General features: G+C 37.4%; 1 protein-coding gene across 1 annotated transcript in view; it reads left to right on the top strand.

The window, feature by feature from the left end:
- The window catches only part of TTLL5 (tubulin tyrosine ligase like 5), a 306,995-nt gene that overhangs the window by 77,791 nt on the left and 215,166 nt on the right, over positions 1-14,038 (top strand). The window contains exons 16-17 of the mRNA XM_024737788.1: positions 10,336-10,449; positions 10,725-10,816. Of these exons, the coding sequence (XP_024593556.1) occupies positions 10,336-10,449; positions 10,725-10,816 (206 nt within the window). The remainder of the gene's footprint in view (positions 1-10,335; positions 10,450-10,724; positions 10,817-14,038) is intronic.

Here is a 14,038-nt window from a genome sequence, read left to right as displayed (position 1 = left end):
AATTCCTCATCATTACTCTGCTGTATTTTTTTTAAATTAATTTATTTATTTTTCGCTGCTTGGGTCTTTGTTGCTGCGTGTGGGTTTTCTCTAGTTGCAGTGAGTGGGGGCTACTCTTCGTGGTGGTGTGCAGGCTTCTCATTGTGGTGGCTTCTCTTGTTGCATAGTATGGGCTCTATGCAAGCAGGCTTCAGTAGTTGTGGCTCGCGGACTTCAGTAGTTACGGCTCGTGGGCTCTAGAGTGCAGGCTCAGTAGCTGTGGCTCACGGGCTTAGTTGCTCTGCGGCATGTGGGATCTTCCCGGGCCAGGGCTCGAACCTGTGTCCCCTGCCTTGGCAGGCAGATTCTTAACCACTGCGCCACCAGGGAAGCCCTGCTGCATTCATTTTGATCTTCAGACTAGCTTCGCAGAGAAGATGCTCAATTGAAATAATATCTTCTCTATATGTGAGTCTCTTCACAGGGACCCTCAATGATCATTAGGTGTAGATTGAAGTTAAATTAGATAAATGCCTGCCGAAAGCTGTGCATGGGTGTCTGAAACATCATCTGACCCAGTGTGGCTCCAGTCTGCGTACTCTGCATTTTTGTTCCAGTTAAACCAATCAGCTCATCATTCCGCCTACCTATTCCATCATCTGATCAGTCCCCGCCCATCTAGACCTGGCTAGTTTCCACTTGTGTTTCTTTGCCTCTTACGTTTCTTCCTATCCAAAAGGTCCACTTTCCTCCTGTCTTCCCATCTGGATTGATTACCTCACCTGCTCAGAAGTTTGGAGATCGTTTCTTATTAAATCCATTCCACTCTGTCACGACCTTTTCTTTTCATTGCAGCATTATTTACTGGTTCTTTACTGCATTGTTTTGCATTCATTGACTTGTTGCCTTTAAATTGTCCAGTACTCCTCTGCTAGATTGTAAGCCCTTTCAGGGCAGAAACAGCTGCTGCTTCTCCCTGTCCCTCCCCTTTCCCTTACTTTGCCCCTCCTGTGTTCCCCCTACCTCCACTTTAGCCCTCGACCTCTCCCTTTTTTCCTCCCACTTCTCTTCCTTTTGCTTGCTGGTCCCGTGTAGATTACTGCTACTTCTGTTTGCTAAGCTTATGTACCATTATTTATTCACATAACTTTTCATTAGAACAGGGTTTACAAACTCAAATGCCTCTAGGGGCTTCAGAGAGACAATGTAAAAGGGTAACTAGGGCCAGGTATGATACAGCTAAGAGTGCTGTGACTGCAGTAAACTGGGCAGTGCATGCTTCCTAGCAAAAGGGCAGCTCTTTTACTTCCGTGCTCTGGCTGATCATTGCCATGCGTGAGTGTGGGCCAAGTGTTGTTAGATCTTCCTACTGTCAAGAGAAATCAGAAATCTTATTTTAAAATACTGGCAACAAGAGTTCAATTTAAAAACTAATACTTTGCAGATGAAACATAGCATGTCCTTGAGCTGGATTCAGTTTATTGGTTGCCTGTGACCTCTTGCCTTAGAATTATTCCCTATTAGCATTAGTGCTGTGGTGTAGAACAGGGTGAACTATATTTTAAGGGATATTATCTTAGATTAGAAGTGAAACCAGGCAACGGGGTTGTACTTGATCAGTACATCACAGATCAAAGGGTTTTCTTTAATTTTTTTTTTAAATTGCTTTACAAAGGTGCATTAGTTTCTGCTTTATAACAGTGAATCAGCTATACATATACATGTATCCCCATATCTCCTCCCTCTTGCGTCTCTCTCCCACCCTCCCTATCCCACCCCTCTAAGTAGTCACAAAGCACCAAGCTGGTAGAGGGTTAACCTAGGCATACTAGGAAAACTGAATTTAGGCAATCGCGTTCCTTTGCAAATTGTTTTCTGCCGTATCTGTGGCAAGAGCCACAGGACTGTGTATAAAGGATTACGAATGTTTCTGTGCATCATTAACAGTTTCTGCAAGTTCCACTCTAGGAGTAGCTGTATGTCAATCTTGGATGAATTGATCCCTTTTCTTAGCTTGCCTGTCAGCTTTTACTGGTGACTCTTTGCACGTAGTGGAGACTCTATTCACTGTTTGTTCTGCATACTGGTGGGTAATGGCATGACTTCATCCATGAGCAGTCCACAGGACACTTACTTAAAGGCTAAAGAAGCTATAGATTACGTGTACTGTGTGAGACCATTTTATCAGGTAGAATAGTTAACTTCAGGATCTTCAGTACGTGACAGTAGGATTGAGTTCTCAGTGGTGAGAAGGTGAAACTGGAATGGTTATACCGCAGGAGAATGCAGTGTGAACGATAATAAATGCTCTGATCTTTTGAGAGCAAAATATAGGGCTTTGGCTTTTGCTGTCTGCTTGAAGATTATTTTTGTCACCATAGATGTAGGAGTTGGAAAATACAGGCATGTTAGGAGAAGATAAGGCTTTATTCCATTTTTCTGTCTTTTATAGCATCCAGTATCTGCACAGTTTCAGTCATCAAGCACCAAACAGGTAAGTTCTGGATCGTTTGGAGATTTCATTCAAATTTTTATCTCCATTCCCCAAATGAAAAGCCATTTAGCTTCACTGTTTCACAGTACATATTTCATGCACCTGCTTTTTGAACAGTTTAATAATGTAAAGTAGAATAAGTGAAAGTGAACGCACAGAGATCTTTTTGGATGTAGTATGTAAGAGTAGAGGTTGCAGGAATTTATGAATCCTCTTTTTCTGATGGTGATTATGCTGTGATAGACGCAGTTGAATTTAAATGACGAACAGAGTTTAGAGGCATATCTATTGTTCTGACCAAAATATTCCAGGAAAGAAATATCATAGTGCACAAGTAACCTTTCATTTGTTCAGACATCTTACGAAACATACCCTTGTCAGTAGCTTAATATTGGAAATGTTTTCACATTGGGTATTGGGCTGTATTTGAGTTTTTTAACAGATGACTTTTCTTATATGCAGTAATTTGCAGTTTTATGAATCTTAGAAACTCTGCCATATTTGGTGTCTCAGATGCTACGTTTAAAATAAAGACAAAATATGTTATCTCAGTCTCTTAATGATCAGCATTTGTCCTCTTTCTGTTCTTGTTAGCAGTATGTGAAATAAACTGTCGCTTTCTTCTGTGCAGATTTTTTTTAACATCTTTTGAAGTGATAGGATTTGATGCTTTGATATGAGTGATGTAGATGTTCTCATGTATAAGTGTGTCACTTGCAATTATTAGTTCTTTAGTAAAAAGCTCCAGTATATTTATTTTGGCATTTGTAGATACAGTTTCTGGTAAGCTTGGAAGCTTGAATTATAACTTTCTTAGCTACTGTTTTTGATAAAGTGATTTACATGGTTTATATGAATCAAAGAAATGAAAAAAAGACTCACTGGCTGTGTTGTCTAGTATTTGGTAACTGATTAGTGTGGTTTTGTAACACAAGTTTTGTTGTTTAGTTGGTAGAATTCAAAACTCTGTAATAGTGTTTTGTATTTAGCAGGTACCTAAGTGTGCAAGCTGCTCTCTGTGGCAAACAAAAACCAAGGCTGTTGACTTCAAAGAGCTTCCACTCTAAATATCTCTTGACCTAACCTATTTAAGGAGAAAATTAAAGTACTGTTTCATAGCCTTCTGAATTTGACTCCAAAGAAGTGTCTTTGACACGGAAATCTAATCTTAATGTCCCATTACTCATTTTAATTCTATTCCACCTAGCTCCATTGCTTGAATTGCCATAAGTTGCAAATAACCTGTGGACGAGCAAGGCCTCTCTTTAGTGGTTATTTATTTCGACACTGCTCACGTGACGCAAAGGCTTGCTGGCTTTATTCAGCAAACCTTGAGCATATTGAATTCTTCGACTCTTACTGTCCTTTGCCATGTTCTACCTTGTCCCTATCTTTCTGTTAATGAAGCACTCTCAAATCCACAGTAGTCTCATCAGAGCTAAGTGAGAAAAGAGAAGAAACTTTCTGCTCGGGCCATTTAGACCGTGTAAACTGTTCTTTTTCTGGTGGTGTCAGATTGTGAAGTCACAGTTTTTTGCTTGTTGTCTGATGATTCCTTTTTAATCCATTATCTCTTTCTACATTTCTCCCTTCCCTTGAATACCTATGGTTCAACATTTTTCACGCACCAGAAATTACATTTCAGTGTTCAAGCAGGTGATATGGTTTTGTGGAAAGAATGAGGACTTTGAAGTCAGATAGACCTGGGTTCAAATTTGAACTCTGCCAGTAACTGTTAGACCTTGGGCATGTTCCCTTACGTCTCAGGCTCACTTCCCACATCTGTCAAATGAGGATAGTAATACGTACATGGAGTTATGCTGAGAAAGGAATGATCAAAAGTAGGTAAAATATTTGGGATACTTTTGGACACATAGTTTACCCTCAGAAGATTTAGTCTCCTTCATACTTTTGAGTACTGTTTTTTGTTTTTTGTTTTGTTTTGTTTTTTTTTGGGGGGGTATGCGGGCCCCTCACTGTCGTGGCCTCTCCTGTTGCGGAGCACAGGCTCCGGACGCGCAGGCTCAGCGGCCATGGCTCACGGGCCCAGCCGCTCCGCGGCATGTGGGATCTTCCCTGACCGGGGCACGAACCCGTGTCCCCTGCAGCGGCAGGCGGACTCTCAACCATGGCGCCACCAGGGAAGCCCTTGAGTACTGTTTTGATTTCCCTTTTTGCATTGTCAGTATCTGGTGTTATTTTGATATTCATTTATCTATAGTCATGTCTTTTCACATTTACTGTCATCAACAAATGCAAATCAACCCAATTAAATAAATAAATAAATAATTATTCATCCTCCCAGACATCAATACAGATTCTAAATAATGCTTAATCAGTACCCGATCACTTCCCAACTTGATTCACTGCTTCTTATCTTATCTTACAGTTGCATCTTTTAACTGTGTTCAGCTTTTGTTGGTATATTTTATTTATTATATCATGATGCTAAGTCCTGATTGGAAATATAATTTAAAATAAAAACTATATGAAGTTTTCACAAATGCGTCTCTAAAATCCAAAGACATTAAATATATTTGCTCTATTCCCCCTTTTTGTTATTTTGTCCTAAATATCAAAATTATAAAGCACATTTTAAAATAAATAAGCAGTCTCTGTACTACTATTCTTTATGAGCCCATTAAACTCTAAATGTTTATGGATTTTTTTCTTTTACTATTTGTTCCATTATTTTACTAGGGATTCAAGTTAGACTCACCAGGCGGTAATCGCCAGGAGCATACTTCTTAAATTTTTGAAGATTGGTGCCTCATTTTTTTTTTTTTTTCTAATCCTCTGGTACCTCCTCAGTTCTTCATGATTTTTCAAACATAATTGTAAGTGGTTTTGGTAATTTTTTTTGTTTTTAAAGCCAGTTCTGTTAATAGCAAGATACATGTCTCCCAGACCTGCTGACTTACATTTATTACAGATTTTCAGATGCTGCATATCTCTTTTTACTGTAACACAAACCTACTTACTTGCTTTCTTTTTTTTTTTCCCCCTAACTTCAAAGTAGTATACTTCCGGTTATCATTATATGTAAACCTTCTCTATTAGCCATTTTTGGTCTGTTTCCACCCAGATTTATTCATATGTGGGTTTTTTTGTTCATTTTCTTTTGTTTGATAGAACTGATTCATTTTGCTTTTTAAACTTGACTTTTTATTTTCTGAGTGGCAAGATGCATCACATATAAATTGAGCTATTTCTAGTCCATGTATTTTTAACACAGAATTCTAAACTTTGTAAAGTTGCATTGGGAGGCTTTTTATTCTTTGTATGTGTTCTCTGTCAAGCAGATTTTTTTTTGCCCCTCAATTTTGATATCTTTGAGGATACCTCACCTTTTTTTTTCATATTCTACCTCTTGTCCAGTTCTCCTTACTGGTACTTGCCAGCTTTCTTTAGGGTGAGAACCATTTTTCTGATTCAACACCTGTTTCTTACTGCTGTGAGTGGAGGCAGGTGATTCCCTGTCTCAATAATTTCACATTCTCAGCCAGTTCTTCCCTAGCAATGAAGGTTAGATGCGTATTGGTTTCTTCTCTGGGTATATTTCTGAGTCCTACGTTGTACTAATTATAATTTAACAGCTTTGATGCATGTTGCATGGTAGAATTCTTACTGAGACAGTTTAAAGTCTATCTGAGAACCCAGCAGTTTAAATCTTGTGTCATCTAGCCAGGGGCAATGGTTCCCTTTAAGTTTAGAGGAGCTTTATTTCCTTAGTGTATTTAGTCAATCCATTGGAATATGTGGATGTATTCTATCCAGTACCCAGAGAACATAGCTGAGCTGACGTGCCCAAAGTCAAAACCACAGAATGGCTTGTATTTGAACTGCTTTGCTCTTGTTTTTGACAGTCCTGATGGCCTTTCAAATCATTCTGATTCCTTTTTTTCTTTTGCTTTGCTTTTAATTTCCAAGTATCTCCTTGGCACTCATAAGCATTTCTGGTTTTTTTCTTTTTTTTTCATTATTATCCTTTCTTCTCCCCTTTTCCCTCTGCTTTTTCTCTCACCTGTGTCTATAATTCATTTGTTAAGAGTTCATTTCATTAATAAATATTGGTAGGTTTCAACCAGTGGTCTAGGATAGTAATGCTTTGTTGTTCCTGTATAAATACATTCCTGTATAAACCAGTACAGCAGATATTATGTAGATTTAAAAAATTCTCTCGTCTCAAATTTATTGAAAAGCTGAGATTGGCAAAATATTTTTTACTTTCTAGTCTGATTATTTTCCACTGGCTTCCCCAAAGACACAGGAAACCTGGGTGGATTTTAGAGAGGCATTTGAGATACCTAGACTTCGAGAGCTACAACTTTTCCTATTTTTCTCCCTCTCAGCCTTCTTAATAGTTGACATTGAAGTAAATAGGTGAAGAGATTAAAGGAGTTTCTAGCCACATTTTTTTTTCTCTTTTGGAGTAGCATTGACCTTTTCTTTGCGTTCTGGTGGTATTTGTGGCAATAAAAGAATAAAACAGTCAGTTTATGGGAGTTAACAGCTGAAGCATTCATCAAACAAGCACCATTACCCTTTCCTTTTCTAACCTCCCAAAAACCCCAGCCAGGAGCACCTGCTTAAACTCCTACCCACCCCACCCAAATAGCCCTCATGTAGGCACACAGTGGCTAGAGTTAGGACCGTGGACTGTGAGTAACAAAAGAGTGGTTGTGAATGTATGTAGGAGACAACCCTTTAAAAATGACTGGGAGAGTTTTGCTAATTCATTGTTTGTGGGAGCAGCTTTAGATGAATAGAGGAAGATTGCAACATCATTATAATAGTCTCAATCTCTGGAAGCCAGGAATATCATGAAGCAGTTCCACAAAGATGAAAATTAGGTCCTAGAAAAGCAAAAAAAAAAAAGTTAAAAAGATAAGAACGAAAAGTAAACAATAAATAAGCAAACAGAAAAAAACCTCTAACAATGAAAAAACAGATAAGAGACTGAACCAACAAAAATAAAACAAAAGGACAAAAAAAAGGAAAATAATTTTTTAAAAATTGGATGTGCTCATTAGATGTTATTCAGTAGTGACTTGATCCATGTTCTTATAAATATGACCATTCCTTAAAACTATTCCTATAGGTAATAACTATTTCTTAAAATATTTTTTCTTATTAACCTGGTAATACAGTTAATCAGCATCTTAAAACAACATTCTTTCTATTCTAAGATGCTTAATCTTTATTTTTATTACATCACTAAAATGAATGCTTACTTCATATTGTCTTCTTTCACAATTTCAGAGGACTTCAAGATATTCTTAAATAGTGTGAAGTGATAAGGCAGCTTGACTTTGGAGGATTTACTGCCAGTGGCTTTCTGATCAAAGCCATGCTGTCACATGTGAGGTAGATAAGTCTTTTTAGCAAACAATAAGTAGTGTGTGAAGATGGCAGAAGTCCTCAAAACATCCATTTAATATTTTGGCTTTTCCAAGTTATATGCTAAATAAGAAGTCACACTTAAAAAAATGTTTTTAAATGATTCTATTACTTATATTGATGCCCTTCTTAAATCTTAAACATTCTTCTTGATTTCCAACATGTGCTGTATAATGTATTTCCAGAGATCAGAAGGGAGTTAAATTTTTTCCCAAAATCCTCTGCAAAGTTTAATTCTAACCATGGTTGATCTGTGTGTCAGCACATTATTCATTTACTTATTTGTTCAAAAAACATTTATTGATCTCCTACTCTATCCCAAGTACTGTTCTAGATGCTGAAGATACCACAGGAAAAGCTAAAGAGATAAAAGTTCCTACCTTCACTTGGTGCTTGTATCTGCTCATTTCGTGGTTTTCCTTCCATGGAGTTGCCTATCAGAAAATCTGTGTTTTATGACTCCATGCTAGCTTTGAAGATTAGTATATATTGGTCTCCCTTGTGTCCAAAGGTAAAGCCATTCATGGTTGTTTATGTACAGGTGTGCATTAGTCTGCGTGGGCAGCCATAACAAAATACCATAGACTGGGTGGCTTAAACCACAGAAACTTATTTCTCACAGCTCTGGAGGCTGGGAAATCCAAGATCAAGGTGCTGGCAAGGTAGGTTTTGTTCTGAGGCCTCTTCTTTTGGCCTGTAGATGGTCACCATCTTGCTGTGTGCTCACATGACCTCCTTGTGCTTGCTCAGGCAGAGAGAAGGAGAGAGAGAACAAGCTCTCTGGTGGCTCTTTTTTTTTTTTTTTTTTTAATTAATTAATTTATTTTTGGCTGCGTTTGGTCTTCGTTGCTGCATGCAGGCTTCCTCTAGTTGTGGCGAGCGGGGGCTACTCTGTTGCAGTGCACAGTCTTCTCAGTGCAGTGACTTCTCTTGTTGTGGAGCATGGGCTCTAGGCCAGTGGGCTTCAGTAGTTGCAGCATGTGGGCTCAGTAGTTGTGGCTCGTGGATTCTAGGGCACAGGCTCAGTAATTGTGACGCATGGGCTTAGTTGCTCCGCAGCATGTGGGATCTTCCCAGACCAGGGCTCGAACCTGCGTCCCCTGCCTTGGCAGGCGGATTCTTAACCACTGCACCCCCAGGGAAGCCTGGTGGCTCTTCTTTAAAGGCTATTAATCCCATCAGACCAGGGCCTCACCCTCATGTCCTCATCTGACTCTAATTAGTTCCCAAAAGCCCCATCTCCACATACTGTCACACTGTGGGGGTTAGGACTTCAACGTAGGAATTTTGAGGCAACACAAACATTTAGTCCATAACAATGAGTATTGCTGAAAATGTCAAAAGTTAGTTGTCGAAAAGCCTTTCCATAGACGGTGTATACAAAAAGAAAAATAAACAATGGTTCCTGACGGTAAGACTTCTTCTGTCTGGTCAGAGTTACTTCCAGGACTCTAGAGAGACAAATTATACCCCCATTTCTTGGATTATTCCTTATTCTTTGTAGTTGGCAGATTTATTTGTCTTATTTTATCAGTCATCTTTTTCAATAATAGTGTGTTTTCATGCTTCATGCTATCTGATTTCCTTTGTTACCTTTGTATTTCTCTGCTCTCATAACATCAAAATCTCTTAAAAGTTTTGTTCTCCAACAGCCTTCCTGATCATCATTCAGAAGCTGAAGTAGCCAGATCATCTTTGGGGATCCATAAGGAACATGACCCACTTGGCTGCCTCCTTGGAGTACCCAAGGCAGTCATCCTAGATCCAGTCTCTTGTAGTCTAGCAACTATAGTGTTTCTCAAGTTGTAGCCTTTTGCTCACAGCTCTCTTCTGTGTCACTGATAACTTTCATCCTAATATTTCCCTCCTCAAGTTCTAAAACATCCCACTGTCCAACTTTTTCATCTGTGACATAATAGATTGCTCCTGTTTCTCGGTCTTTTTTTTTTAAATTTTATTTATTTATTTATTTTTATTTTTTGGCTGCGTCAGGTCTTCATTGTGTGTTTCTCTGTTTTATGTCTTACTTTTCCTAACTTTACTTCCCCAGTGCTGAAAAGAATATAGTTACTTACTGAAATAAATACATATTTAATCTTATGTTGAGGTTATTTTCAGATTCTTTTCCCATGTATTTCAAACTATTAAATGTACTCTAAAACCAAGATTAGGAATAAGTACTAGCTTACAAAGCCACGTGGACATCTTTCTTTCTTTTTTTAATTTGTATCTCTCTCAACCCATGGTGTTTTCCTACTATTCTATTTTCTCTTCTTTTCTTTGAGTTTACTGGCTTTCATCTATTTCCCAGGGTTTCAGGCTAAGAGATCAATTACAGAAAATGGGCTTTGGATTTGAGCTTATACATATTATGAAACATAATGGTGTTGAGGGACTGACTAGAGGGAAATGAAGAAAGGTGATGAAAAGATATTTTTGTTTTTCTTTTTTCTTCTCCTTAGCGTTGCCGTCCACTCTCTGCCAGTGACACGGAAATGAAAAACCTTGTGGGCTCAGCACGGGAGAAGGTGCCGGGGAAGTTAGGTGGTTCTGTGCTTGGTCTGTCAATGGAGGAGGTAAAGATAACTCTATTTCAGGCCTTTACGGGTTAACATAGGCTTCAGTGAAAATTAGTGAGTGATTCGTAATATTCATGACCAACTCATATCTTATACTGAACGTGGGAGAAATAGCTTCTCAAAAAAACAGCATCTTAAATGGAATTAATTTCTTCCTTCATGCTTCTTTTGTATTCTCGGTTCATAACTCTCTTCCTCTGTCCTATTACCACATGGATTACAGTTTTGAAAATAGGTACTCATTTTATTTTATTTTCTCTTCCTCCATGTAGATCAAAGTTTTACGGAGGGTGAAGGAAGAGAATGATCGGAGAGGTGGATTTATTCGCATATTCCCTACGTCAGAGACATGGGAAATATATGGGTGAGGTGACTACCTTTTTTTTAAATCTGTACTTCAGGTCAAGAGAATTGGATCAATTGTGACACAGTATCACCACTGCTCTCCACATGGTGCCTTTCTTACATTTTTTTGTTTATTTATTTATGACAGTATGAATATTACTCAACCCTGCATTCTTCCTCCCTTTTTACTAGTTCCCTTCCTCCTTCCTAACTGCCCCCTAACCCAGGGTTAGACACTGTCCTAAATTTTGTGGTTATCATTACCTTGATTTGAAAAAAAAAAATTGGTTTATCATCTATATGTGTGCTTAAACAATAAATTACTTATTTATTTATTTTTTTTGGCGGTACGTGGGCCTCTCACTGTTGTGGCCTCTCCCGTTGCAGAGCGCAGGCTCCTGATGCGCAGGCTCAGCGGCCATGGCCCACGGGCCCAGCCGCTCTGCGGCACGTGGGATCTTCCTGGACCAGGGCATGAACCCGTGTCCCCTGCATTGGCAGGCGGACTCTCAACCACTGCGCCACCAGGGAAGCCCTAAATTACTTATTTTTAATCATCTTTGAGATCAAGTTTACACGCAGCAGCATCCATTTTAAGTTTGATGATGAATTTTGACAAATACAGACGTCAGTTTAATCACCACAATTAAGATATAGAACATTCCATTACCTCCAGATGTCCTCTCATGCCCCTTCACTGTTGAGTCCCCCCATTACTGTGAGCCTCAAACATCTACTGACTTGCTTTATATCACTATAGTTTTTCTAGAATTTTATATAAATAGAATCATACATTATATATTTTTTGATGTCTGGATTCTTTTGTTTGGCATAATGTTTTTGAGAATTATCCGTGTTGTTGTGTGAAACAGTAGTAGTTCATTCCTGACTATTGTTACGTACTATTTCATTGTATGAATATAGTACAATTTGTTTATCCATTCACCTGTGTGGAATATTTGGATTGTGTCCAGTTTTGGGCTGTTCTGAAGAAAGCTGCTGTTATGAACATTTATGTACAAGTCTCTGTGTGGATATATGATTTTATTTTTCTTGGATAAATACCTAGGGGTGGAATAGGTGGGTCGTATGAAAAGGGATAAGAGATAGAACCATTTTACATTTTGCCAATGATGAATGAGAGTTCCATTTGCTTTCCATCCTTGTCAACACTTGGTATTGTCAGGCTTTTTAATTTTAGGCATTCTAGTGTGTGTGTAGTGTTTCTCTGTAGTTTTAATTTACTGTTCTCTGATTAATAATGATATTGAGCATTCATGTGCTATGGGCCATTTGTGTATCTTCTTTTTTCCATTTTAAATTTTAAGATTTTTATCTTTTTATTATTGTGTTATAAAAGGCTCTTGATACAAGTCCTTTCCCAGAAATTTATATTATAAATATTTTCTCAAAGTCTGTGGCTAGCTTTTTCTTTTTTATAACAGTGGTTTTCAAAGAACAGAAGTTTTAAATTTCAATGAAGTCCAATTGGCCAATTTTTTTTTAAGGTTTATGCATTTCGTGTTTTCTAAGAAAACTTAGAAAAGAAATCTTTACCAATGCCAACTTCACAAAGCTTTTTCTCTTTTGTTTTCTTCTAGAAGTTTTGTAATTTTGGCTTTTATATTTAGGTCTATGATATGTATTGATTTAATTTTTATGTGTGGTGAGGTAAGGGTTGACTTCCATTTCCTTCCATATGGATGTCCATTTGCTCCAGCACCACTTTTTGAAATTATGTTATTGAATTTAACTTGGCATCTTTGTTGAAAGTTAACTGAAATATATATGTATGTTTATTTCTAGACTTTATTCAGTTTCACTGATCTACGTGTTTGTCTTAATATCTGTAGCGTTATACTAAGTCTTGAAATTAGGTAGTGTTGTAAGTCTTCCAATTTTGTTCTTTTTCAGAAGTATTTTGACTATTTTGTGTCCTTTGTATTTCCAAAGAAATTTTAAAATTTCTTTGTCAATTTCTACACAAAAGTCTGCTGACTTTGGATGGGCATTGCATTGAACATATAGATTAATTTTGGGTGAGTGGATATTTCAGTAACGTTGAATTTTCCAATCCATGAGCATGATGTATCTCTCCATTTATTTAGGTCTTCTTTGATTTCTCTTAGCAACATTTTATAGTAGTTTCCAGTGTAAAGATCTTGAACACGTTAAACTTATCACTTAGTATTTCATGCTTTTGGATGATATTGTAAATGTTATTTTTAACAGCTTTATTGAGTGATAATTGACATACAATAAGTTGCATGCATTCAAATTGTACAATTTGATAAATTTTCACATATGTATATATCTATGAAACTACCACCACAATCAACACAATGAACATATGCATCACTACCAAAAGTTTCTTTGTTCTCCTCTGTAATTCCTCTCTCCTGCCCCTCCTTTTCCCTTCCCTGCCTATTCCTGTCCCCAGGCAGCTACTGATCTGCTTTCTGTCAATAAAGAGGAATTTGCATTTCCTAGAATTTCATAAACAGAATTCTGTTGGTTGTTCTCTTATTTGCTTTTCTTTTTTACCTGGCAAGATTATTTTTTGATTCATACATGTTACAGTATGTATCAATGGTTTAATTTCTTTTTATTGTCAAGTAGTAGTCTGTTATAGGCATATATCAGAATTTGTCTGTCCTTTCATCTGTCGACTAATATTTAGGTTGTTCCCAGTTTTTTGTTATTGTAAAGAAAGACTCTATGAACATCTATATAGAAATTTTTGTTGGAACATGTGCTTTCATTCCTCTTGGGAAAATACTTACTTGTGGAATGACTGGATCATATCATTGTATGTGTGTAACTTTTTAAGAAACTGCCATATGGTTTACCATTTTACATTCCTATCATAAATGTATGAGAGTTCCAGTTCCTCCATATCCTCACGGACAGTTGGTATGGTCAGTTTAATTTTAGCTCCTCTAGGAGATGTGTAGTGATATCTCATTATGGTTTAATTTGTATTTTCCTAATGATTAATGATGTTGAGCATGTCTTCATATGCTTGTTTGCTGTTTGGTGATCAAATATTTTGCCCATTTTTTAAATGAGATTATTTGTTTTCTTAGGTTGTGAGAGTTCTTTATATTTTCTGGATATAATTCTTTCATCAGATGTGGGCTTTGCAAAGATTTTGTCCCCCAGTATGTTACTTGTCTTTTCATCCTTTAAACAGTGTCTTTTGAAGAGGAGACATTTTTAATTTTGATTAAGTCCAATTTGT

This window comes from Neophocaena asiaeorientalis, unplaced genomic scaffold (assembly GCF_003031525.2).
Source record: "Neophocaena asiaeorientalis asiaeorientalis breed wild unplaced genomic scaffold, Neophocaena_asiaeorientalis_V1.1 scaffold49, whole genome shotgun sequence".
NCBI classification, from domain to species: domain Eukaryota; kingdom Metazoa; phylum Chordata; class Mammalia; order Artiodactyla; family Phocoenidae; genus Neophocaena; species Neophocaena asiaeorientalis.
The sequence above is the reverse complement of the archived record's forward strand: the minus strand, read 5'-3'. Positions and strand labels throughout refer to the sequence as shown.